Source organism: Aspergillus fischeri, genomic scaffold (genome assembly GCF_000149645.3).
Source record: "Aspergillus fischeri NRRL 181 1099437636249 genomic scaffold, whole genome shotgun sequence".
Lineage (NCBI taxonomy): Eukaryota > Fungi > Ascomycota > Eurotiomycetes > Eurotiales > Aspergillaceae > Aspergillus > Aspergillus fischeri.
Genome location: NW_001509770.1, coordinates 4,341,271 through 4,365,913, shown reverse-complemented (window position 1 = coordinate 4,365,913; position 24,643 = coordinate 4,341,271). Strand labels below are relative to the sequence as shown.

At 49.2% G+C, this 24,643-nt stretch overlaps 12 protein-coding genes across 12 annotated transcripts; 5 read left to right on the top strand and 7 right to left on the bottom strand.

Annotated features, from left to right (window-relative positions):
* Positions 1–238: 238 nt before the first annotated feature.
* On the bottom strand, positions 239–1,853 carry NFIA_022500 (glycerol-3-phosphate dehydrogenase family protein; the record flags this gene model as incomplete). The annotated part of the gene is made up of 3 exons (XM_001265435.1): positions 239–294; positions 357–1,489; positions 1,558–1,853. The coding sequence occupies 3 exons, from the start codon at positions 1,851–1,853 to the stop codon at positions 239–241; spliced, it is 1,485 nt and encodes a 494-aa protein (XP_001265436.1).
* A 552-nt stretch (positions 1,854–2,405) lies between these two features.
* On the top strand, positions 2,406–2,998 carry NFIA_022490 (FAM207/SLX9 family protein; the record flags this gene model as incomplete). The annotated part of the gene is made up of 2 exons (XM_001265434.1): positions 2,406–2,408; positions 2,450–2,998. 2 exons carry the CDS (start codon positions 2,406–2,408, stop codon positions 2,996–2,998), a joined length of 552 nt encoding a protein of 183 aa, XP_001265435.1.
* Positions 2,999–3,877: 879 nt separating this feature from the next.
* On the top strand, positions 3,878–5,755 carry NFIA_022480 (putative ATP-dependent Clp protease; the record flags this gene model as incomplete). Its single annotated transcript, XM_001265433.1, has 3 exons — positions 3,878–3,957; positions 4,007–4,296; positions 4,350–5,755. 3 exons carry the CDS (start codon positions 3,878–3,880, stop codon positions 5,753–5,755), a joined length of 1,776 nt encoding a protein of 591 aa, XP_001265434.1.
* Positions 5,756–6,111: 356 nt separating this feature from the next.
* On the bottom strand, positions 6,112–10,025 carry NFIA_022470 (putative Chromo domain protein Chp1p; the record flags this gene model as incomplete). The annotated part of the gene is made up of 4 exons (XM_001265432.1): positions 6,112–6,688; positions 6,741–7,091; positions 7,241–8,280; positions 8,412–10,025. 4 exons carry the CDS (start codon positions 10,023–10,025, stop codon positions 6,112–6,114), a joined length of 3,582 nt encoding a protein of 1,193 aa, XP_001265433.1.
* A 787-nt stretch (positions 10,026–10,812) lies between these two features.
* On the top strand, positions 10,813–11,739 carry NFIA_022460 (Rab family GTPase; the record flags this gene model as incomplete). The annotated part of the gene is made up of 5 exons (XM_001265431.1): positions 10,813–10,833; positions 10,905–10,959; positions 11,023–11,412; positions 11,478–11,558; positions 11,612–11,739. 5 exons carry the CDS (start codon positions 10,813–10,815, stop codon positions 11,737–11,739), a joined length of 675 nt encoding a protein of 224 aa, XP_001265432.1.
* A 1,343-nt stretch (positions 11,740–13,082) lies between these two features.
* Positions 13,083–14,156, bottom strand: NFIA_022450 (F-box protein; the record flags this gene model as incomplete). Its single annotated transcript, XM_001265430.1, has 1 exon — positions 13,083–14,156. One exon carries the CDS (start codon positions 14,154–14,156, stop codon positions 13,083–13,085), a length of 1,074 nt encoding a protein of 357 aa, XP_001265431.1.
* An 818-nt stretch (positions 14,157–14,974) lies between these two features.
* Positions 14,975–16,106, bottom strand: NFIA_022440 (ribosome biogenesis protein BRX1; the record flags this gene model as incomplete). Its single annotated transcript, XM_001265429.1, has 2 exons — positions 14,975–15,815; positions 15,877–16,106. The coding sequence occupies 2 exons, from the start codon at positions 16,104–16,106 to the stop codon at positions 14,975–14,977; spliced, it is 1,071 nt and encodes a 356-aa protein (XP_001265430.1).
* Positions 16,107–16,462: 356 nt separating this feature from the next.
* Positions 16,463–17,696, bottom strand: NFIA_022430 (ketohexokinase; the record flags this gene model as incomplete). Its single annotated transcript, XM_001265428.1, has 6 exons — positions 16,463–16,628; positions 16,679–16,789; positions 16,851–16,912; positions 16,976–17,134; positions 17,190–17,586; positions 17,650–17,696. 6 exons carry the CDS (start codon positions 17,694–17,696, stop codon positions 16,463–16,465), a joined length of 942 nt encoding a protein of 313 aa, XP_001265429.1.
* A 590-nt stretch (positions 17,697–18,286) lies between these two features.
* NFIA_022420 (uncharacterized protein) lies at positions 18,287–18,904 on the bottom strand (the record flags this gene model as incomplete). Its single annotated transcript, XM_001265427.1, has 2 exons — positions 18,287–18,389; positions 18,528–18,904. The coding sequence occupies 2 exons, from the start codon at positions 18,902–18,904 to the stop codon at positions 18,287–18,289; spliced, it is 480 nt and encodes a 159-aa protein (XP_001265428.1).
* Positions 18,905–20,047: 1,143 nt separating this feature from the next.
* Positions 20,048–20,877, bottom strand: NFIA_022410 (uncharacterized protein; the record flags this gene model as incomplete). The annotated part of the gene is made up of 2 exons (XM_001265426.1): positions 20,048–20,687; positions 20,735–20,877. The coding sequence occupies 2 exons, from the start codon at positions 20,875–20,877 to the stop codon at positions 20,048–20,050; spliced, it is 783 nt and encodes a 260-aa protein (XP_001265427.1).
* Positions 20,878–22,145: 1,268 nt separating this feature from the next.
* NFIA_022400 (uncharacterized protein) lies at positions 22,146–22,879 on the top strand (the record flags this gene model as incomplete). The annotated part of the gene is made up of 2 exons (XM_001265425.1): positions 22,146–22,238; positions 22,307–22,879. 2 exons carry the CDS (start codon positions 22,146–22,148, stop codon positions 22,877–22,879), a joined length of 666 nt encoding a protein of 221 aa, XP_001265426.1.
* A 792-nt stretch (positions 22,880–23,671) lies between these two features.
* On the top strand, positions 23,672–24,319 carry NFIA_022390 (uncharacterized protein; the record flags this gene model as incomplete). The annotated part of the gene is made up of 2 exons (XM_001265424.1): positions 23,672–23,767; positions 23,834–24,319. 2 exons carry the CDS (start codon positions 23,672–23,674, stop codon positions 24,317–24,319), a joined length of 582 nt encoding a protein of 193 aa, XP_001265425.1.
* Positions 24,320–24,643: the final 324 nt, after the last annotated feature.

The window sequence follows — 24,643 nt, the reverse complement described above, 5'->3', positions numbered from 1 at the left end:
CTATGCGCTGAATTAGACAGTGACAAATTATTTACCAGATGAAACAATGCCCCCAAGGAAACGATATTAGTATTTCCCATGCCCCCAAAGCAGGCTATTATAACCTGGCCATGACAGCCTGACCGGCGCCACCACCGTTGACCCCATCCACTCCGTTAGGTACTGTACTCGGTTTGCTGTCACAAGGAAAAAAAACATGAGCACAAAAGAAAAAGACATGACATCAGGTCCTAGGTATTTACCGCTCAATATAAGATGGAATAGACTCAACAGACATGGAGCCCTCAAGAATGCCTACCACCGGATCAGTAAATGCGAACGAATAAAGCGGCACAGAAAAGGAGAGGGGCTCTTACGATAAACTGCAGTGAACAAAGGAAATTCGTCCTCAAGACCTTGCTTCTTCAGAAACTTGTTCACCTCAACGGCAGTCAAAGTACCCTGAAGCTTCTGGCCATTGAGCTCCGTTTCCTCGATTTTGTCGATGGGCTGCTTCCGCTCAATGCTAAGTTTGGCGCAGCGGAAATTACGCCCACCGCTGCAGCTTGTGATCAAATCGGCAACACCTGCACTCTCCTCGGTGAAAGTCCTCGTGTCGACAGTTGCACCAAAGAATCTTTCACCGAACTTGACCATTTCAAGAAGGCCGACTCGCATGATTGCAGCTTTGGCGTTGTCACCCCAGCCCATGCCATCAACCCATCCCGCAGCGAGAGCGACAATGTTTTTCAGAGCACCCCCCAGAGAGACTCCTGCAACGTCACTCACTACCCTAATGTGGAAATAGGGGCGATGGAAGAGGGTCTTCAGGACGGTGTGGTCAACGGGAGGGTATTCGGACGGCAGTGGCTGCAGTTTAACCTGCGAAAGCTGGCCAGAGACATCCTTGTGCTCAAAGTGAACTACATCCACAGTGGATGCAGAGGGGGATCGATTCGGAGACGGGGCCTTAGAATCCAGGTGTGGGGGGTCATAAGCGATGCTCGACTCGCACCACTTCTCCTGGGCAACCTCATTGGCGATGTTCGCACCAGAAAGCGCGCCGCAGTAGATTCCTAGGGTCTTGCCAATAGTTTCAGAAAACAGACTGACGCCCTCCTCGGTCACGTCGACGCCCTTGATGCAGGAAATACCACGGGCATAGGGTAAAATTTTGCCCTTGATTTGTTCGCAGGTCTTGTTGATGAACTGGTGAGGGAGATTGAAGATGAGGATGGTGCTGTCTTTCACAGCATCTACCACAGACGGGTTGGCGTGGATGTTCTCAGGAAGGGCAATTCCGGGTAGGTACTTGACATTTTCATGTGTCTTGTTGATTATCTCGGTCAAATTCTGGGGACCCTGACACAAGGGCGAAGATGGGTCGTAGTGCCGGGAATTCTTGGGGATCTCGACCTTCTCCTCGAATACCCACATTTGAACATCTCTCTCGAAGATGGAGTCGTGGCTGGCGGTATTCTCAGCGACAATCTTAGCGATAGCAGTGCCCCTATTCAAGAACATGGAGTCAGCTTCCAATTTCGCATTCGAACTGCAACCAGCATATCATAAGCATACCAGTTCCCTGAGCCAACTACGGCCACCTTGTGCTTCCGGGGGTGCGGTGATAGAGAGCCCATCTTGGATGCTTCGATCGTATTGTTGAAGGTAAATCTGATACTGCTACCAGACATGAACCGAGCAGAACTGAGAGCTAGCGGTTTAAAAGCCCTTGAACTGATCGACAGAGGCGAAATTTTTCTTATGATTCGAGTGGTTAGGAACTGAGAAGCCGGGGACCGAGGCAAGATGGCAGTGGCACGAGACTCAGGAAAGCAGGTCCGACGAGATAAAAGGCGCGCTGGAGACAGCATCCACGGAGTTCTGCAAGGCGAATGGCAAATCTTTCAATCAGAGACCTTGTGGTGGCCCTCTGATGTAAGACCGAAATGGACAAGGCGGGTTTGGTACCCGTGAATGTGGATCTTCCTGCCCCGATTCCGAGTCGGCGGCTAGGGTGCTAAGGGAAATCGAAATTTTGCGAGTTGATAGTGTTCAATTTTTCGGTCGGCATGAAAAGTACTTACTATCTATGTAGCCGTACGTCTCGTTGGTTGGCTAAACCAGTACGGAGTAGTACTAGTGATTATCAGTTAGGGGCACACCAAAGACGACGGAGGAGATTTAGCAGGACTACTAGACTGGGGTCCACTTGAGGTCTCACTCAAAGGGGGGAAAATCACGCACTGTTGAGGTAATCATGTGGGCGGTGAATGAGGGGCTTATCGAGAACATGGGGGTTATCTACACTAGTCCACAACAGGATTAGCACGGAGAAAAGAATTCCAGCTGCGATGATCATAGACAGTCAGCTTTTTCATAGTTTGCGTGATACTTCTTGGATGCACAATTCTCTTGCTTTCAACATGGTAAGACTCTTGTTGCCCCAATTGACGTATAAATCTAACAGGTATGCTATCTCAAGGCTCCCATCCGCCCGAACAAGAAGTCAGCCACCACCACCAACAAGCCCTCTGGTGGAAAAGGTGCCGTTCCATCCACCAAGTCGGCTTATTTTGAAGACGACTTTCGCACAACAAAAAGAGATAAGCGTATAATCAAACATGCCAGCTTCGTATCAAAGATTGAGAAGAGCTCCCAGAAGAGCCCTAAGCGGCGTCGCGCATCAAAGAAGCTCGTTGCCAATCTCGAGTCGCTTGCCGATGCCTTGCCCGAAACAGAAACGGAAATGAATGATCCCAGCAGTCAAGTGAACATCATCAAGCAAAAAACTTTGCAGCATAAGCCAGGTGCGATGAAACGCAGACAGAAGCTAGAGAAGGTGGAACGGGATCGCTTCGCGAAGAACATGGCTCAGATGGCGACCATTCATACGAATGTGCAACCTGTGGCAGAGACTCAAAATGAAGCCAGCTCCACTTCGAATCGGTGGGCAGCATTGCGAAACTTTATCTCACAGACAATGGAGCAGCAGCCCGCTTTTAAGACGAAGCCATGAGCGCACTTGAAATACGTCGATATTCTACGGAAGGGTGTTTAGCCAATCACACCTGTCGTGTTCTGTACGGATGAGAAGCTCGATCGACCTCGACCCGAAACTGTGACCTATTTTGGTCATAGAGGCCATGCCCTATAAGACGGGATCGAGCTGTGCGGGGACGCCTTTTCATCGCGCCAGTCGGTGGAAGTGCTGCTTTGCCGAACCGGGCGCCGCTCAGGCTCCATAGGATGTGCTCATAAAGTAAAGCCCATATCCACACTAGAAGCAGCTCAGGGGGATGTCTCTTGGTCTTGAATCGCCGAAGCCTCACCCTTGAGACTCAAGACTCGACAGAACCCTGGGATTTGGCTGGATCTTGAATCAGTGCGTCGGCTGCATTTCTAGCCAGCCTTGAACATAATAGTCATTACACACAATGACAAATGGCAGCACGAGATAGTGTCGAGAATACTTCTGAAAATATTAGAAATGATTCGTCTGGCTACTGGGGTTCTTTTCCTTCTGACACGGTTTAAAATATGTGGCTTCACCTTCGCTTCAACCACCGAATCATGTGTAGGAATTTTTTCTTTTCCTTCTTGGACTCATATTTGCTGCCATTTCACTGCCATTTCAGACTTGCATGGAGCCGTCTTCTTGGGTAGAGTGATCACAGCGCGACGGCCCGTCGAATACCGTCGGCCGATATATCGCTCACGTGCTGCGGGGAAAGCTGTCAATCCCCATCATCTTATCAGCGTCATCCTCGCTGCTTCGCCAGATCTCATAGACTTAACTTGCGATACACTTGTCTACCTTGGAATTCTTCCTGAGATCTTTATAGATAATCTGGCGCCTGGTGATGCTGCGACTACCGGTCCGCGCTCATAGCCTTAAATGTGCCTCAAGAGCACGTCGCAGTTCCCTGCTCCGTTATCGGCATGTAGCTATCTGCCAGACTTATCGGGCAAATCGCGGTTTTACATCTTCTGCTCAATCCTTTCCCACATCCTCCGAGTTTAATAGATCGGATTTTACGAACCAGCCCTGGTCTGGCATCTATGAAGCTGGGTTACCAACCGCTGGCCCTCTGGGGTCCACTCCGGCGTTTGGGGCTCCTCGCATAACACCCAAGACATTGAAACAATATCTAGATCAGTTTGTGGTTGGACAAGATCGAGCAAAGAAGATTCTCAGTGTCGCTGTATTCAACCATTACCAGCGAGTGCAAGAGCTTCAACGAAGAGAGGAAGAGAACGCGGAGTTGCTAGCAAGGCGAGCCCGGAGACAAGCATTGGAGCATCATCCTGCAGAGGGTAAGCTTTATATCCCTTGATATCCTTCTCAAACTACGCTAAACATTGAAAAGACGAGTTTCCAGGACAGCAACGCACCGTTCATTTACCCACCAGTCCCAAGTCGACGACGTCCAATCCCGATGAAGCACTTCTTAGCGATTCGTCTCCACTTCAATTGGAGAAATCCAACATCCTCTTACTAGGACCATCGGGGGTGGGCAAGACACTGATGGCCAAAACACTTGCAAGAGTTCTCTCGGTTCCATTCAGCATATCCGACTGTACGCCGTTCACGCAGGCAGGATATATCGGAGAGGACGCCGAGGTATGTGTTCACCGACTTCTCGCGGCTGCGAACTACGACGTGGAGCAAGCCGAGCGGGGGATTATCGTGCTGGATGAAGTGGACAAACTAGCGGCCGCAAAAGTCAATCATGGGAAAGATGTCAGTGGGGAAGGAGTGCAACAGGCACTGCTTAAAATAATTGAGGGCACAACAGTCCAAGTTCAAGCGAAGCAGGAGAGGAATGCTCACCGAACAAGTGGTACCCCGAGCTCATATCCATCAAACAACCCTTTAGGAAACCCTCCGTTCTCGCAATCTCCTACAGGCAACGCCCCCCAGAAAGGGGAAATATACAATGTGCGCACTGATAACATTCTGTTTATATTCTCAGGCGCATTCGTGGGACTTCATAAGGTCATCATGGACCGGATATCACACGGCTCAATGGGATTCGGCCAACCTGTCCGCTCACAGTCGAGTCCAACTCATCGACCCGGTGATCCGCTCGCCACTACATCCAACCAGCCTGTTCCCATCCTACCAGGATCCGAAGAAGAAGCCTTGTACAAGAAACACCTGCCATTCTTCACAGCAGCTTCACCCACATCACCAGACGGCGAACCACCCTATTTCAACGCCCTGGACCTCCTCAATCCCACAGATCTGCAAAACTACGGCTTCATTCCAGAATTAATAGGCCGTATCCCGGTCACCGCTGCACTCTCAGCACTCTCTCAACCCTTACTTGTCCGGATTCTAACAGAACCCCGAAACTCACTGCTTGCGCAATACACCACCCTCTTCTCCCTCTCGGGCATCGAGCTTCGCTTCACAACCCCGGCCCTGCACAAGGTCGCGGCCAATGCCTTTGCAATGGGAACTGGGGCACGCGCCCTCCGTACGGAGATGGAAAATATTCTAAGCGATGCCATGTTCGAGACACCTGGTTCAAGCGTCAAGTTTGTGCTCATTACGGAGGCTGTAGCAGATCGTAAGGAGAGACCGATATACCTTTCCCGAGGCCAGGGCGGCCGTTTTCATTCCTTGATTGCAGCCGAGGAGAGCAAGTGGGAGGAGAAGGTGCGGAGGGAGAAGAGCGAGAAAGAGAAGAAAATAAAAGGTCAAGTGTCTGAGAATCAACCTAGTATCGCCAATTTTCGAGAGTATCGGACTCGTGCAGCGGGATTTTAGGCGGGATATGCTGTGTGACCTGACGGTCATCTAAGCGAGTTTTGATTATATACGACGCCGGCACACAATACCTACATAGTCATGGATCTGACCAGGCAAACTTCAAGCAGCGAGCGGTTGGGTTTTATATGCTAAGTTCGTACGGCGTTCGGAGAATTCTGGAATCTAGCGAAGGATAGGGATCTTGCCTCTGTTCATTGTCTTTCTGATCACTGGCCATTATTCTGTTGACCTTTGATGTAAAACCTTGCTACTACATGGGTATCTGATACAATCGCCCCTTGGACCAAAGGGCATGAAAACAAGAATATGAAACAGTCCGTCTAACCACAGAGCAAAAGTAAAGCTTTTTCAGTTCATTGATATGGTTGAGGGTATTTCAGCCTCGAAGGGCCGTGAGACAACTCATCGACCCTCGAGACATCCAACCCATCGGCTGAAGGACCATTCGCTCCAGGCGTCCGCGGTGTATAGGCAGGATTGTGGCTCCGGGATTTCGCCTCGGATGACAGACCTGGTTTCCCTAGCCTAGGCTTCACTTTGTCCCAGTACGTCTTGTACTCGACCTTGAAGGTCTTCATAAAATCTTTTGCGCCATATCTGATCTCAATATGTTGCCAGGCTTCCCATCTCGGTAGAGGTTTCACTGCCGTGAGCATGACGAACCGTCTGAACCTGTGGTTGTTGACTATTGCCCAACCGGCAAAGAATTCTCCCAGGTGGTCGGTATTCCTTTGCTCATGCGTGAGGCCTTTATGTATATTCGCATCATCATCTTCGGTGCGCGACCCATAGAGTGGGATGGCGTCGAGTGAAATCACAGGATCTTCGTTGTGCTCACCGCTGGCACCGCTGAGAATATTTCCACTTGTCCGTTCTGAGCCTGCCACACGACTGTTCAATTGAAGGATCAGAGCATACATGCTCAAAAATCTGAGGTATCGGGTTAGAGGGAGAAAGCGACAAGGGTACATAAGGGACTTACATTCCCTGCCTGAATGGATCCTTCGATTCAGATTGCTTCAGGAGCCAGTCCAGGATATTTGGACGGAACATGATCTTCCAACTCCCTGGGAATTTCTGCTTTATCCAATCCTTTAGCCACGCCAGGATGATGAGTGTGGCGTCTGGGTCCCTAAGCATGAAGTCTTCTGTGATGAGGATGACACCACCATGAGGGAATACGCGTTGGAAATACGTGGGGTGGTCAGCGTATTGTAGTGGCTTTCTTAAAGAAAGGCTCCAGAAGCTCACGCTCCGATGGATCAGATCCCTGATAAAAGGTAGGGCATGGTAATTCATAAAGCTTTCATGAGCCTTCATTGAGTCAGCGCAGCTGCTGGATAATTAGTGAATGGTGCTTCCTGACTGACCAAGACAACCCCCTTGTGTATTGTGCGTGCAAATCTCTCCCAATCTTCCGGAAGGCGGTTTGAATAAGTCACAGCATTGTGCCTTCTCAGAAACTCGTGCATAACTTCGTACTCTTCCTGCACTACTTCGGACCCGGCAGGAAACATCAAGTAAAATACTTGAGCCTTCGTAGGTTTCTCAGCATCGTTCACAGTCGCCAGGAGAGCATAAGTAACACCAAATTGTTCTTTGAAGACCGCATCTAGATCAAGACTATTCTTAGACGGCTGCGACGGCGAATTAACATCGACCGCAACAGACTGAGACATACTCGCGTCATGCTTGAGGCGAGGAAATTCAGGGCCTGCCTCTGGCGCTGTTCGAGCCTCAGAGCTCATAGGTGAGGTCTCGGTTGCTGGTTGCGGAGTTCTGTGTTTCGGCAATGGAAGCTGCCATGTTGATAATAGTGCGCCGGTTTCTTGTGCGGGATCTCGTACAGCTACATTCACAAGCTCTAAATCTCGCGGAGTGTTTTGGGGTGCCACTTGCAAATTGTCTGCGCCAGAGTGTTGAGTTGACAATTTTGGGGTTACACTAGTTGTGTTTGTTGAGTTTGAGTCATTTGCTGCATCGGACGGTTTCGTCACGTCTGACGCCTCAAATGCTTTTGGTGGCAAGACTCTGCTATCCCTCGGAATTCGAATGCGAAGGTTGGACATGTCATTGACAGGTCTCGCGGCTTCCGGAGCCGAAACACCAGGAACGCCCACAGAACGTGGCCGAGTAGCCATAGCTCCGGTGGTGGGAGCTCTGCTTGGAGCATCTGCGGCATTTATGAGTGCGAGGGGTATTGGCTTGTGCGACCCAGCATGAAGCCGTTTTCTTTCACGCCGAGCAGTGATGGTGTCAAACCCTCGCAACTGGCTTCGGACTGCGACATTTAGGAAAACGTCCTCGGGGATTCTAAAATGGGCAGAATCTGCATTGAGGAACGCAAAGTCTGACGACTTCGGGGAATAGGCAAGTAACACGTTCGACATTCTGCTGCCTGGAGCTGGATATGATATGGCCACAAGCTCATTGCGACGAAGTTCTTCCCCAATTCTGTAGATGCTCGGCTCTGTATCATCGAACCCTTCTATCCAAGCATCGGAGTACTTCTTATTGTTTTTCTGCTCCCGGTCAACAACAAGCGCTTTGATGGGAGTAAACAAAACCAGACTGCAAAGCAGAAGAAGCAAACAAACTTCGACAGAGTCTTCAGAGCAGCGAATGAGAAGAAAGTCGGAAAAAGTTGACTTACCGTGCTCTCACATAGGACATTATACTCTTCCAGGTCACATGTATGTTGAAACCAGACATTGATTCGGCTGCCCCTTTTGGTAGACATGAGCCTGCTTCGACTCTCAGGACTCAGACCGCATAGCCTGGCCGAACCGATTTCCTTCTTCTCGTGGCCGTAATAAAGATAGACAAGGAGCTCACCCTGGTTCCAGAAGTGATGTTGGCGGTTCTTGACGACATAGGCCCCCGGCTTTGGTTCCCTTGTTGGAAGCTTGGGTATCGGATAGTCTTCGAGTTCATGGCGATGGATTGGGGGGCTGGTATTGGGTCTCACACTGTCACCGGAAGGTTGGCTTGCACTCCAGCTATCTGGCAGTGGACGGTCTGGTCTCCACGTATCTGCACCGCACGCTGGTCTATATGTGTCTGGGACGCTGTCATTCGGCTTGTATGACCCATCCTGTGCGCGTTCCGGTGAACTCAGGGCCCAATTCTCCCGAGTTTGGCCAATCTGGCCTTGAGTCTCATTATCCGAATCAAGGTTTATTGGCGAACCGACATCTTGCGACCTTGGATCCAATGCACTGTCATTGATTCCATTTGACACGCTGACGTTATGCATGCCTAGTCTGCCCGAAGTAACTGACTTAGGAGAGCTCACATTATATGAGCCTAATTTCACCAGACTTGCATTGAATTGCTTCGACGAACTAACGTCGTGTGATCCAATCTTTACGCTACCCAAGTCACCCAGCTTTGGCGAGCTAACATCATGAGGACCTAGCTTGGCCGAGCTTGAGTCATCCTGCGTGGGTGAGATCACGTTATGAGATCCGAGCCTAGCGGTACTGGCGTCATTCTTCGCGCTAGGTGAGCCGACACTGTGCAGCCCTGTCTTTGACGCGGCGAGCCCAGTCCTGGCTGGCCAATCGGATGGTCGAATGAGTTGCAGCTTGTTCATATCAGGAGGTGGCTCATAAGCTTTCGCCTTCTCGTACTTCCATCTCGTCGACAAATTGAACAGCTTTGGCGTCTCAGAACTGTTCATCCTTTTCGGGCGTGTGGGAGCCGGAGCAGTTCCAAATAAGATAGGTGGAGGTGGCCTTTTTGGAAGTTGCTGAGTTTGTAGTTGCGCACTTCCTGTGCTGCCATTCGTTCGAGTTTGTCCGGATGAAGCCTTTGATCTGTCGACTTCGATATCATTGAAACCAATATCATCAGGTATTCTTGGGTCAGGCACGATATTACTCGGAGGACTCTCCGCAGCAGGATGACTTTGCTGGGCTCCGTCAAGCCCCAGACGTCTCCTCTTTGCGGCTCTTCTTTGCTTCCTGTCATGTTTCGCCCTCTCAAGGGCGGCTAGATGATTTTCAAACCTGACAAGATCAAATGCCGGACGCTTCCCTTCAGCAATTGCCTTTTTCTTCTTATTCCAGTCAATCAAAGTCTGTTCATTGCAAAAGGATTCGGGCGGTTCCCATGTGCATCTTTCAATAGGGTAATTGGCCCACTTCACCAAGTATTTGATGCCATCGTCAAATTCGAGCTCAGCCAAGATAGTTTCCACTTCATACTCAGACTCCTGCTCACTGGGTGCAGTTGACGTGATCGAGATATCATCATCGTCGTTCATGTCGACATCAAGCTGAAATGGTCTTTTCCATCTGAGCATACAGAAGCGAGATATGGAAAGCTAGAGCGATGGCAATGAGACCAGAAGGGTTCAAAAGAATCGATATTAAAATGATCTGATGAGGGATGAACGTAGTTCAATTCGGATAATAAGATGTCAAGGAGAAGTGACAGAGTCTACCATGACGTTCTGAAGTCTCATGGGCTGTAAAGTATTTGGTCTTTTGGGTGTTTCAGACCATTAAGTAGAGAATCAAACGGGAAAGAGAGGTTCGACCGAGAATACAACAGAAGATGCCAACGAGCACATCAGGGAAGGACCCTTCTCCTGAGTCGCTTCTTGAAGGAACTTTCTTTCTCTTCAACAGATGAGAAACCTTCAACCTCGCTGCATCTTCTGCTACAGATCACGGCAAACAACGTTTGTAGCCTAGGCAGAGGAAACAATCACGTGATATGTTACTAGTCCCGAATAGGCAGCGTCAACTCGGCACCGTAACAAGCACGGGAAGCAGTAGGGAGACAAGGACGCTTCATCCCCAGAGGCATCAGGATAACTCCTATCTTTCTTTCCACTTTGCTCTGTTTTTCCCCGTGAGTGTTACTTTTCCTCTGCAATCTATTTTGCCTCTAGGCTGTTCATCGATTCTAGAACTGACCGTCTTACGTCCCCAGGGCTTAATTTGGTCCCACTGTCCCTTAGAGTTCCTACGACCTCCAGTCAGCCACGTCGAATCTCCTCAGAAACTCTTTGTAGAGCGTACTAGCTCACATACTCCTTACCCAACATGGCTAACGATGAATATGATGTGAGTGACTCGTCTATCACCCGCTATCTACGCCAAGCTTTCCATGTCACTAATCTGAGCATCCGGGATAGTTTCTCTTCAAGGGTAATGTTGCCACTTTCCCCGCGCAGTCGCCGCAAGTTTCACGTTTTCAGCATCCTACTCCCCTCAACAGAGCTTGTAACTAATCTGCGACGACCGTTTGAATAGTCGTGCTTATTGGTGATTCCGGTGTTGGCAAGTCCAACCTTCTGAGTCGATTCACCCGCAACGAGTTCAACCTAGACTCCAAGTCTACCATTGGTGTCGAGTTCGCAACCCGCTCAATCCAGGTGGATTCTAAGACAATCAAGGCGCAGATCTGGGATACTGCCGGTCAGGAACGCTACCGTGCCATTACATCTGCCTATTACCGTGGCGCCGTCGGTGCCCTTCTTGTGTACGATATCAGCAAACACCAGACCTACGACAATGTCAACCGCTGGTTGAAGGAACTCCGTGATCACGCCGACTCCAACATCGTCATCATGCTCGTCGGGAACAAGAGTGATTTGAGACACCTTCGGGCCGTGCCAACAGATGAGGCTAAGCAATTTGCGAGTACGTTCATTGTCCAGGCAGCCGCTCAGGGATTGGTTTGCTTACATCTGCTCGGAACACAATAGGCGAGAACAACCTCTCTTTCATCGAAACATCTGCGCTCGACGCAAGCAATGTTGAGCTTGCCTTCCAAAACATCCTCACAGGTTCGCTCTCTCTATTCCTGACCCCTTGTCCCACTGGACTCACATGTTGCTAGAAATCTACCGCATCGTCTCCAGCAAGGCTTTGGATAATGGTGACTCCGGACAAGCCCCCCTCAGCAGTGGCCGCACGATTGAAGTCAGCAAGGCTCCGGATACTGAGTCGAAGCAAGGCTGCTGTTAGAAATCGCCGAATTTGCTGCTGTAAGGGAAGCCACGCCTGTCGGAACGACTTTTTACTCTGCAATGTGATAATTGAATGGTCTTGGTCTTTCTTTTTGTCTGTTACTTAGCCTCCACGGATATGATACACAAGAGGAACGTTGGGAACGGCAATTCAGGGACATGGGCACTGTAGGCGATCATTACTCCCAGGACATTATGTTGTCGACTTCTTCTATCCCCTTTTTTTGTCCTTATTCGCCCTAACTACGAAATTGACTCTTCTTTCTTCTGGACACTTTCCTTTTTCTGCTCTTGTCTTTCGCGGCTTTGTTTCGTTAGGTTCCTCATCCCTTCCCGTTCGCTTGTCCTTGGCATGACAATGATGGTCGTTTGAAGGTTGTGCTGGTCACAGGCGTCGATGAGGATGGGTGGGTTGTATGCAATCATTGGTCAGGCGATATGGATTCAGATGGTCATTGCAACGTTGCCTCGCAATTCTCAATTCTAACAAAATATCAATTATCGGGGCATTTTGAACCGCAATTACAACTTCGACTTTCGTTGCGACTCGTGAGCCTCAGCTGTTGGCTAGACTAAACTGTAAATTAGCATCGACATGTTGTGGACCTAGGCTCCACCTTTCTACACAGTGGAGCGACCCACGCAACGCCAGTAAGCAATGCACAACTCTGGAATTCCCCCGCTGACAGCTTCTGTCCTCGCCTTCTATAATCAGAATACACTACCTCAAGTAGGCTATTGCCAGGGCAATCATAGCAGTCCACACTCGCCACTGAAGCTTATTATCATCCGCGACAAAAGCGAATTTCACTTCAAGCTTCAACCCGGATCCCGACACTAAGCCCTTGACTAAGACAGGATTCTAGTCCATAGCTGACTCCCCACCCACGCATTGCTGATTCGTGCGCGTAAGTCTGACTAGTTAGCTCGAGTTTCATGACCCTTCTAACTTATCTAGAGTGAGGTTGGCGCGTTCGTTTCGCTTCTCAGGGGTGGTGTAAGCGAGTCGGTCAGAGGCTGGGAAAGTCCAGACTCGGATGTTCGTCTCCAGATGCGGATAGCCTCGGTGTCAAGTGCCAACTGTCATGTTGGGCAAAGAGGCGCTAGATATATTTTGCGAGGCTAGGATATTATTATCAGGAGATACGTATGACTTGATGGGAAGGTCTCACGTGTCTACATGGATCTGCGATGGTTTAGGTTTACTAGCGTTGTTGGACATTCGGTACTCCGTATTGCTTCGTGCATTGACACCTCGAATAGAGCACCTGATATATGGAGTACCTCAACTACTTCAACTCTGTAATCTCTAATGCTAAACATGACATAGTCTAAATTGAACTAAGGCCACACGATCCCCAGTTCCCGATCTGCTATAGCAGCCCGAAACTCCTCCATGTCATCACCGCGCTCATTCATCACCCACTGAAGAGTATCTCCGAATGTCTCTCCGTTATCGCGAAACCAATCGCCCAAGGACCGTATGAAGGCTTCAACTTGCTCTTTCATGGGCGCGTGTTCGCGCAACCAGAGGACCTGCCCGGGGTCAAGCTTCATCATGTCCTGGACTACGTAATAATGTGGAATTTCGTCTCCCCATCCTTCGAAGCCGGGGTCGTGAAAGAAGTCATTGCGAAACCTCGATCTATACTTTGCTGGTGATTCCGTGATATTTGAAGGATGAGCGGAATAGAAGTAATGGTTGACTGTGTGGTCGGCCTTGTCAGGCCATTCGGGTAGTCCTGCAGGGGTACTCGTTCTCGGATAGTTCAGATGAATATTGAATGATAGCTGGTGATTGCTCTCGGGATACCGCTTGCGGAACTTCCGCTGGATAGTCCCGTTGCTGGGACAGATATGATTTTGCACAATGTCGGTGATGATCAGCCGAATGTCCTCAACCTCTGCCAATTCGACTGTGGACCAGTTGTGCAGAAGTTGTGCACGCTCAGAAATGACATGCCGAAGTTTACGCGAGAAACGATCGAAGTTGAAAGTATGGAAAGCGCGATGATATAGCCAAAGGCGATAAATAGCACGGCGCAACCGAAACCGTTCATCGTCAGTCAGGGATCGCCGATTCTCGAAGTCGACCTTCCATTTCTTGACCGGGTAGATCGCCTCCCATTTCCGTGCGACGAGTCCGACCTGCACTACCTGTCGGAGAAGGGACTCGGACACGGGAACTCGGCGGGGGATGTGTGCTGGTTGACTTGCGTTATGTGTAACGAGCTGGACGATCTCGTCTAGAGGTCCATACTCGAATTCCGCGACATCAATAAGAATTTGCAGCTTGTGGGATTGGTTGAATACACGGCGAAGCCTTCGGCAGGTCGATGCAAGATTGAGAACATCGGAAACGCTCTCGCAGGAACAAAATATATGGAGCAAGAGCTCCGTCGCCAGGCGATCCATCGATAGGGTGATATATTCTGTTATCAAGTAATATGTCAGCACAGCGGATGGGAACAGCAGCGTGTAATTTCAGAAGTACCTACTAGAAAACTTCTTAAAATTTACGGACCGGTACGCTTGAAGACCGGAGAAGCGTCAACCTTGACAGCGTCGTGATATCAATGAGTCAACGCCGCCGCCGTCGCAAACAAGGGTTTGTATTTAGGTGCAAACCCCGCCGTTGGGGCTGACAGAAGTGGAAGAGATCTGATTTAGAGCGAGCATACTGAGGAACATCGTAGGTGATGCAAAACGAGTATCCCGCAGCCGCGAACGACTGGATGGCAAATGCGCCGCCATGATGGTGGACGGAGAAAGTTGGAGTCGGAGTATCTCTCTACAGGACGTCCAACCCCGGTTTATAACTATACCCCCCGCTTATCTAATCAGCGCCCCTTGCTTTACCAATATTCCTTGTTGGGTCGAAATGTTGTCAAGTATTTAGAGTAACCATTATGGCTTCAGATGATCTTGTTTCCATACAGATATCCTTTTTTCGGGGAATAAATCCGTTCAATTCTCTGACGCGCAACAAACAAGTCTATGTAGCATACAATGTCCCATATCTTTACCGGAATTTGGGAATGCAGCCACAAGGATGAAGAGCATATGAAACTTTTAAATTATATTTCACACCTAGACGCCGTAGAATGGACCGAACCAATGTACCCTCGCATCACATGTACATCCCCTCAGGATATCAAGTCTAATGCTGATGGAAGAAAAGAGACAGAAACGACAAGTGGACCGAATCGGAATCATGATGGCCATAAGAGCTTTTAAGAAAAGAGGCTCTTAGTGTCGAGAGGACCTGGCTTCCTCTCGCCTTCTGCCAAGCCCAACGTAGAGCGCTTCGAAATCAAGTTGGTCTGAACATCCCGACGCTTCGCGTAACGCGCAGCCTTGCTCAAACGAATCTCACTGCGGACCTGATTGGGGCTCACATACTCCTTGTTCTCGTAGATGACAGGGCCACCGAAACTGCCCTCAAGGATGACGATTGGCGTAAGGACGAAACGAGGTCCAATCTCAACGAGGGAGATCTCAGGTTGAGCATTCTTGCCCTTGGGCGCGGGCTTGCTGTTCTCGTCGTCCTTTTTGGCTCCACCTTCGGACTCTCTAATCTCATAGACGCGAATCCAGATCTTGCCATCCACACCGAAGACACCGATGACGCGGTCAATAAAAGGCTTCATGCCCTTGACACCACGCTTGGGCACACAGAAAACTCCACGCAGCATTTCCCTGATCAATCCGCGGTACTCGTTTCCCGGGCTGCTCATAACCGGACCCTGTTCGTCAAACGACCGATCGAAAACGACAATGCCGCGGCCACCCTTCAAACAGTTACCACTAAATCCAGTGTTCAATTCACCCATCGTGTGCAGGTTGGTGAGGTGAAACTTGATCGTAGGTCCATTGGGAGGACGAGCCAGCCACAGATACAAATCTTGACCGCGCTTGCGTGCTTCGAGGAAGAAAATGACGTTGCATGAGTGGAGGTCTGCGAGGGAGTTCAGCAGTAGATTGTAACCGGCCGTCTTCTTTTTCGTATCTAATTTGCTTTCTTTGTGCGTGTGAGGGAGCAAAGCGCAGAGATCGGAGAGCAGGTGTCGATGGCTAGAATCGCTCGTCAGTGTCTGAAAAGTAAGTCCGAATTCGCTAGAAATCCTCAACATACCGATATGTCACACCTCTTGAAGTCAACATAAGAACACGAGACTTGGGCATGAATCCAGCGGCCAGCTGCTTCTTGGCCGCTTCCGCAGTGTGCTCATCTTCGTCTTCGTCGCTGTCGCTTGTATCGTCGGCTCCAGCGAGGAGATCTTCCATCTCCATGTCTACCTCATCCTGATCTTCGGCAATTTGCCGAGACTTCTTCTTAGACACAGTCTTGTAAACGGCAGCCATTATGTTTGAAATAGGATATTTCGGTTGAGCTTTTTCGATTGCTGACCGTCGCAGAGAAAAGCTCCACGAGGATACCGAAAAGATGCAGGCAGAATATTTTTTTAGAGTTCACCGCCTTTGGAGTAAAAAAGGTCACGTGAACTACCCACAGCTACAAATTCTTGGCATCCCCATACCGAGAGGTCGATATATTCCCGAATTTCATGCTCGATTAGCACTATTTCTCTCTTTCTGACACCGGTTGTAACGATTCCTGCTACCAATCGCCAAGTTTTGTTTTCCTCAGACGCGGCATTGTTGATGAGACATACACGCTCGTAAAAGCAGATATTGCCCGTTCTCTGAACGTTTTGTTCTCAAAATGACTCCAGTGCCTTGTCCAGACCAGAAAAGCCTTCCTGTCCCACTTTCATGCCTGCAACCCGGTTCGCGAAGTGTATCTTCTTCTCGAGATCCCAATTTCCCTGGCAGAGCCAAGCATACAACATTCCGGCTATGAATGTATCACCAGCTCCGATAGTACTTGCATTGGTCAGTATTTCCGTCAAAAGCCTTCAGATTTATCCACTTACTCAACGACCTTAAAGTCTGGTGCTGTGTACGCAGGACTGTGCAACAATTCATCGGCTTGAGTATCTAGAGCAACAGCTCCTTCTTCTCCCCATGTACAACACAGGAAAGACCTGATGAAGTATAATCAGTCGACCACTGCACCCCATGGATAAGGCCTAAGGACTGTCTTACGCGTTGGTTGTCATGGCCCGCTGCTTTCGAAGGCATTCTTCAGCTGACGCGTAGCCTTGCCCCTGGACGAAGTTTAGCAGACTGTGTCTGAGAGACTCTATGACGGTCGTAGTATGCACTCATACCTGAGCCCAGCTCTTCGAGTAGAAAACCACGTCTGCCTCATTCGCAAGCTCCTGGAGACCGGGCCGCGCAGGTTTCTCTGCTTCGACGCTGATCTTGATTGAAGGATAGCATTGACGTAGATAACGCATGCATGCCAATGTTACCTCTGGTATCCGACCCTACAAATTGAACATGAGTATCCTGTATGCTTCACAGAAAATGAAAGTCGCAGACCTCGAAGTGAAACCAAGTGGCAGTGGAGCCAATCTTATCTGCAATTGCTGTAAATTCCTCAACAGTCATTTCCGGGAGCTCATTGTAGTTAACAATCGTCCTGCTTCCGGACGCTTGACTTTTAATGATATAACTCGATGCCGGTTCACTGAATTGTTCACGATAGATGCAATGCTCGAGTTGGACTCCAGGTCCAAAGCCTGCCAGGACCTGCTGCGATGCAACGGATGCCTTCGCGGGCAGAACTGCGACAAGGTTCAGCGAGACCTTTGAGGTTGTCTTGCTGTGTGCTATCAATTGCTGCAGCACCTCCAAGGTATTCGGACAGTTTCCTCCGCGGCGATGAGAGATACGAGAAGCACGCAACTTCTCGTCTTCTCCCGGGTAGTGAGGAGTTCTGCATTGATGGTAAGCTGGTGTTGGTTTGTCAAGAAGATGCGGGGACGAGTTTCCAACCAACGTCAAGATTGTGTCAACATAGCATGCACCTACTGTAACCAACGACATGTTCCCAGACTTTAGTAGATAAACAACGCTACGTTTAATACTCTCAATTGGCAGAAAGGAGACTGCAGTTACCGGCGTGTGGGAGAGAATTGAGAGTTTGGGGAGAAGTTGTCGATTCGCATATTAGTCATGCCCCACAGGCGACATCGTCAGCGTCGACGACATCGACAGTATGGCAGCTGCTGCGATAGAAAATGGTAAATCCGGGTTTCCAAGTACTTAGTATCTGCGAATCTAACATTTCATATACGTTTTGACGCAGCCTCATGGCTATGGTAGTACATAAAAAAGACGAAGTAGACAAGGGACTTCAATTAACAAGCTACGGACATCAAAATACAAAGCCAAGAACTAGGAGTCGTGCAAAATATTGTCTCCTCCATAACTATTCCCAACCATCATCGCCTGGATGGCCCTTTTCTGTCGGTAAAACACTGTGGGACGAGGGAAACGGCGATGACCAAGCTGCTCACAAGGTATCCTCAACGTGATGAGAGGCTTTGCCTGGCCATTACATGTCAGGGGAGGGTTAGATGCGCCGTCAGATCGAGATGTACTTACCAATTGCAGGGAGTTACTGCGTCGGGCTCTTAGTCTTCGTCCTTCGAGTTTTGAGCCAGCTGGTTATGTTGGCCGCTCGGTGCGGGCGTAGTATTGGGGAAATGTTCTCTTTTGAGACGGCCGACCTCCAAGCTTTCACTCTGTCAGCAATCTCAGGTCACGAAGGATGGTCACAGAGAGGGTAGAATCTGTCCACGAGAGCGGATGAACTCTCGGGAGGGAGGATGAGTCAAGGTGAGGTGTTCACCCAATGTAGAAAACAAGACTTACCGAGCGCCATTCCAAGAAATGTTAGGCTTCACTGGTCTGAGGGTTTCAGCAACCTGGTGCCAGGTCTTCTCCGAGATCGTCTGATCGAGTTCCTTCAGAACGGCGACAAGCAAGGCGATCCTAAGTTCGTTGGTCCAAAATTTGGAAGGTTGTGGGGTGGGGGTTTCTGGGGTCTGCAACTCCTGATCACTGGACGCAACAGATGCGTGGGTTTGGGGCAACACAGAACCATCTGCAGCAGCTGAGGTAGTTTGGGCGGGGGCAGATGACTGAGTCTTTGGCTTCTTTGCACCGCGCTTTCTGCCAGGCGCCTTCTTCTGCTGATGACTGGCGCTGTCATCTTCGCCTTCTAGACCCTTTCTCTTAGCAGATACCATTGTTTGTATTGGCGGTTGGTGATATTCAATCTTTCAAATGATTTGTTGTGAACGATCAAAGATCTGCTATGATATGATAGTTGAGTATTTGAAAGAGAGAGAAGCAGAAGACGCCCAGCTTGGTTTAAATAACCAGCGCCGAGAGAAATGCATGGAAATTTTCCATCGTGGGCTGTATAGTAGGGCACTTCACCAGCCCTATTCCCATGCGCAGCCGCATTGCTGGCATCAGGGATATCTTTTAGCCTAAGTTGATCACTGGCCCATGACCATGCTGGGATTCACTGAGACCCAGTCAGCTCCCTTTAACCACTGCATTCCCCTCTTTTTCCCTCCTTGCTCAGGCAGGAATAATGATATAGAGAGATAGTAGATAGCATATCATAGACCATCTCTTACGGAGCTCTTCTCCCTGTTTTACTGAACCATGTCTCTCGCTCAGATCAGACTAGCATCTCATAACCCTAGGAAGTGGTGTCAACTGTTGTCATCCGGGAACAAGTCCATTAAGGAAAAACACACAATATCCCACTTACAGTTCCGAGATCCTATCTTTTTGACCAGACTTCCCTCTCTTCAAATATTCTTGTGCTGGGGCATTGCATGTCAACTACACTAGAATCACTTAGCTGAACAGGTATCCAGACAACAATTTCTCGCTAGTAGAGATAACACTGCAGTGCATATTCAAGGTTGCATCAAAGCAATAAAAGTAGAAGTAGTGAGAAGATATGAACTTCAGCGATGATCCACTGTGCTAATATATCATGTCGGAATATATTTCCTCCGTCTAGCCCTAACATCATGATGAAGATGTATTCACTTCAGTGATTCCTGAGTGCTATTTGGAAAAAATAATCCCTTATACTCTTGAGTGGACTATTTATAAATGTCATGTTCCAGCAGCACGGCCTGCAAAAGACTGGCAATTTGCCCGTTCATGCTCTCGAAAAGCAGGTCTAGGAGGTGATGATATAGACAGGTAAAGGGCTGACTCGCATCAAATGAGCTTAAATAGAATCAACATAAGCCAGAAAATATGATCTCAAAATATCCCCTGAGTTATGCAAGCAGAGTATCATTAATCGCAACAAATTCATCGCTAACATTCTATACATGCATCAAGACGCAAATGCTTCACTTTTAAAATTTGGTATGTACAGGTCCATGATTAATTTCGACTCGGGTCATCTGGGGAATATTGCGCTGACGGTTGTTTTTATTTCGCGGCGGCTTGAAAGGCCTTCCGCCAGTATTCCTGGCCCTGAGAGTCTGATCCCAGCCTCGCTCTTGCTGTCCACGAGGAAAGTTACGTCCGCCTGACGGTATTTGAGGAGAGCTGCGAGGATGGTTGTACGGACGAGCCGGGGAGGTTGCTTCGTGGGAGCACTGAGGACGGCGTGCAGGGTGCACATTTGGATCGTAGTCCAAACTCGTGTGCTGCTGGTATTGTACGCCGTTGCTCTGTGCGTGGCGACCAATGCTGGAAGGCTGAGAGTTCGGTGTGATAACTTCCGGCATGACTCTCTGTGTCTGTTGAGGGCAGCGCCTCGATTGCATGCTGGGGGACGGCTCGCTCGGAGGGGGCGTAAGCTCGCTTCGTAGCGCAACCTCTCGGACGACCAGTCCATCATTCTCGTCTGATCCGTTCATGGCTCCGGACATCATGGGAAGAGTGTCGTCTGTCATTTCTCGCGATTCGGCATGGCGCTGGCGATCACGCAAGATAGCCGCAGCCTCTTTGTTGAGTGCCCTGAAGCGGTTTCTGTAGGTTCGGCCGCACCTATTAGCATTCCTCGCTCGTGGACGTCCATTGAATGACGGTCATACCTCAGAGCGTCCGCACTGTAATCTCCACACATCACTTTGGAGAGACGTTTGAAGTCGGGAGAGGTCATGTTCATTTGCTCGAACACTGCCATTAGCATCACCTTGTCCTTCCAGTCGTCCCATCTTATGCGAGATGTAGGCATTGTTTAATGTTGCCAATCAAGGCTCGACAAGGCCTCAGGTTGAGCGGCCTTTAAGAGACAGGAAGGCGGTTGGAGATCGGAGCAACGATAACTGAATGGAGGAACTTGAAGTTTCAAAGGAACGATGGAATAAACCACCAGCTCAAGTACTTATACCCGGTTCAAAAAGAGCTTAATGGCCATCACGCGTCTTAAGACGCGGACGCGTGCCGATACCACGGTCGAAGATGCTATAATAAAAAGCAATCCAAGATGCAGGATTAGCTCGAGACTGATACAAATTAGCGGAGCCGAAGCTGCAGGAACCATGTGTGGTCGCTGCCATAGTCTTCAGCTCCTGGAGGACTAGAATAGATCCCGGCTGTCCTGACGGAGAGGTAGATTGTGTGCTACCGACTGGAAACTAAACCGTACTCAGTGAGTCTATTTGCCTGAGATCACCCTGTTAGCATGTGCAATGGATGATTTTCCTGTAGTGGAATTTTGAAGAGATTCCAACCTAACCTACAGAATCTGACCTGTCACATTGATAAGCATTGTGGGGATCAAACTGGCATGACAGGTCTATCCTGTCTTCCTTGCAACACATGGACCAGCCGCCATCATCCTTCATTGTGTCTGAAGCCATTGGCGACGGTAAGATGACTGCTAAAAAAGTCCTGTGGATTCCGTAAGGTGGGCTGCGCATCCATCTTTGTCTTGGAAATATTATGCCGCGATCACAAAGAAGGCTGTCCTGTTTGGACATACACCAACTCTTTTGAATGCGATCCAGAAGGATTGGAATGATTTCATGTCAGTAGCATGAGACATGACCGAAATGTTAAATAATTTCAGAATGGGAGGTAGTATTCTCTCCGATGTCTATGCAGAGAATTTATCCTTCAAAGCCAAGTGATTGACTTCATCAATGAGAAACCAGATTCATGATTGGGAGTCTTATTTGTGGGGAGATTCTATAGCTACAACCGCCAACTACTCCCTGGGTATCAATTCGGCTAGAATTCCAAAGAGTCAACTCCACCTGCTTTGTTTATTGCTTCCTTCTTTGTTGCTGCAAGAAGCCGTTGTGGCGGACAACAACAGCATTTTCTTCTGTTGGGCTAAATCCAATACCAGAGGCTTATATATCCAACGTCTGTGCAAGAGAGTGCATCTTCCTCCATCAATCTCAATATCCCAAAATCCCAAGCACAACTTGACCTTCTACTGCAGGCTTTCTGCTTGGTACCTCTCTCATCAGTAAACCATTCACTCCCAAGTCAGCCATGTCGACCGTCAGACGGAGCAAGGCGATGCCAACCGATGGCCCTACTGCCAAATTTCTCTACACAATTATCAAGCAATTGGACTTGAAATCTGTGAGTCGACTATTCTTCCTCTTGCACTCCCAGGAGTGTGGACTGCAGCTAACAATGTGCCTCCACAGATTGACTGGAACCTCGTTGCGTCGCAGCTTGAGATCTCCAACGGCCACGCTGCTCGGATGCGTTACTCTCGCTTTAGGCAGCAAATGGAAGGAATTACATCTACACCGCGCTCCTCTCGCCCCAAGAAGACTTCCGCAAAGACTGGCAAAGGAGTTGCCAGCAAAGCCGATCTGCTGAAGGACAAGGGCTCCCCTCAACCCCCAGTGAAGCAAGAAAATGCGGGTCCTGCGTACGAATCAAACCCTTACATCAAGGTTGACCCATACGGTCATGAAGTCCAGAATCTAGCAGACATTCCTCATGTTTCGACTCAAGTGATGCATCCGCAGCCTGTCCAGCCGCAGATGGTTCCGTACACTCCACTCACCGCGGCACCGGGAACTTTGACCATGTATGCGCCTGTTCCTGCTTTCCCACCCTCGCCGCCTGTGGCCTTTCATCAGCAGGCCGGTCCAAGCACATGGGCTCCTATCAAGACCGAGCCTGAGCCTGAGCGTGAACCCGAGCTGGAAGCCGGAGGCAAAGCGAATAACGTTCCGGTGAAAGTTGAACTGCCCCAGAAGGAACAGTAGGAGAGTATTCGATAAGGCTGGAGGAGAGTAGATGATCGGATTCGTGACGAAGATAAAACATCTGTTGCATGACTTATGGTGAGGCGTTAAGATGCTTGGCTTATGTTTGTTTGATACTTGATGTGTGAAATGGACATAGGACCTGACAGGATTGGCGTTGCAATTGTCTTCTTTGGCCCGATTTTTCCAATGAAGGTAGACTAGCTAATTTACTATTACTATCTTTTGAAGTTTGAAACCATGAATCCTGACTGTCCTGTCATCGGGCCTCTTTAACATTCTGTTTGGGCTCCGGAGTCATATCAGAACCGTGTCTTACAGTCTCTTCCAACAGACATAGACCGGAATGAAGAATAGAGACAGTCTACTGTCCCTATGATTGACTTGACGTGAGTATCGATTTATGAGCCTCTGGGCCTTATTTTACATGCTGTCTGGCCATTCCTCGGCATCATTGATATCTCAATTCAATCACAGTTGGACTCAGTTCTGTGTTGCCGTAACGATCATCACCCCTACCTCTCGGCGTGCTAATATCAATAACGTGCTGTGTACGTGTCTCCTCTTCTTTTCTCTTCTTCATTCTAGCTATCACTCCCTATCACATTCTTCTACATCTGTGATCTCATTTTGTTCTCATCCTCATACAACCTGAATAACCCATATCACACTTTCCCTTGTCTCTACGTCATCTCGTTCAACTTTCCCTTTAGGCACTCTCACTACCTGAAAATTCTGTTGCCTTTCCCAAAGACGTGCGTAAAAGTTATTAGTACTTTTATCTCACTGAAAATGTCCACCAACCCCGAGACCAACGGTGGGGACATCAGTAGTGCCGATGCCCATTTCATCATTGAATGCCTCAAGAATCTCAATGAATCTAAGCAGGTCAGTCAACGGAGTTCCTCACATTCTTATCCTCTACAGAGCTGCAATACCCTAACAAAGCGTCAGGTCGACATCGGTAAAGTTGCCACTGTCTTTAAGTACAGCAACGTGCTATCAGCCCGCAACCGTCTTCGCAACCTGAGCAAGCGCTATGGATTCCCAAACCTGGAGTGCAAGTTCTCCTCTACCCCTACCAAGGCCGGCAAAGTTGGTGCTATTGCCGAGGCTGCCAAAGATGGTACTGCGGGCGATGAGGATGCTTCTTCTTCCGGCGAGACCGTCCAGTCTTCTCCTTCCAAGCCCGCTCGCAAGCCTGCTGGACGCAAGGGAGCCAAGGTCAACTCAAAGCCGATTCCCGCCACTGGTCCGGTGAGCGCCGATGGCTCTGCCTCTCCTTCAAAGAAGCCTGCCGGAAAGCGTGGTCCAAGAGGCAAGGGCAAGCTGGCAGTCGCCCAGGAGGCCGCCGTCATGGAGTCCGTCGAGATTCCAGTCAAGAAGGACAACGGAGACGTGAAGATGGGGGATGGTGAGGCTGTCAAAGCCGAAGCTTAAAGACCTGCAGAGAGCCTTGCTACTGTAAGTTGTTACGCCGTCTTCTCATATAAAGCAACACCATGACTGATAGTGTAGGTACGAAACTGGCACGCTCTTCCACCTTTCGGATCGCCGTGACGAACACCTTAGGGCTTAGGATGGAAACAGCCATTGCTGGTAACTGGTAAAAATTGGGATTCTGGAGGATATGAGCAATAAGCTGAGAAAACGATGATTTGATTTGAGCCTTGATATTTCTTTTTGTGGCACTATCTCCCTACCGAGAAGTTCTAAGCATTAAATTTGTTTGGAACTCGTCCTTAGGTCTAGAATAGGTGCCAT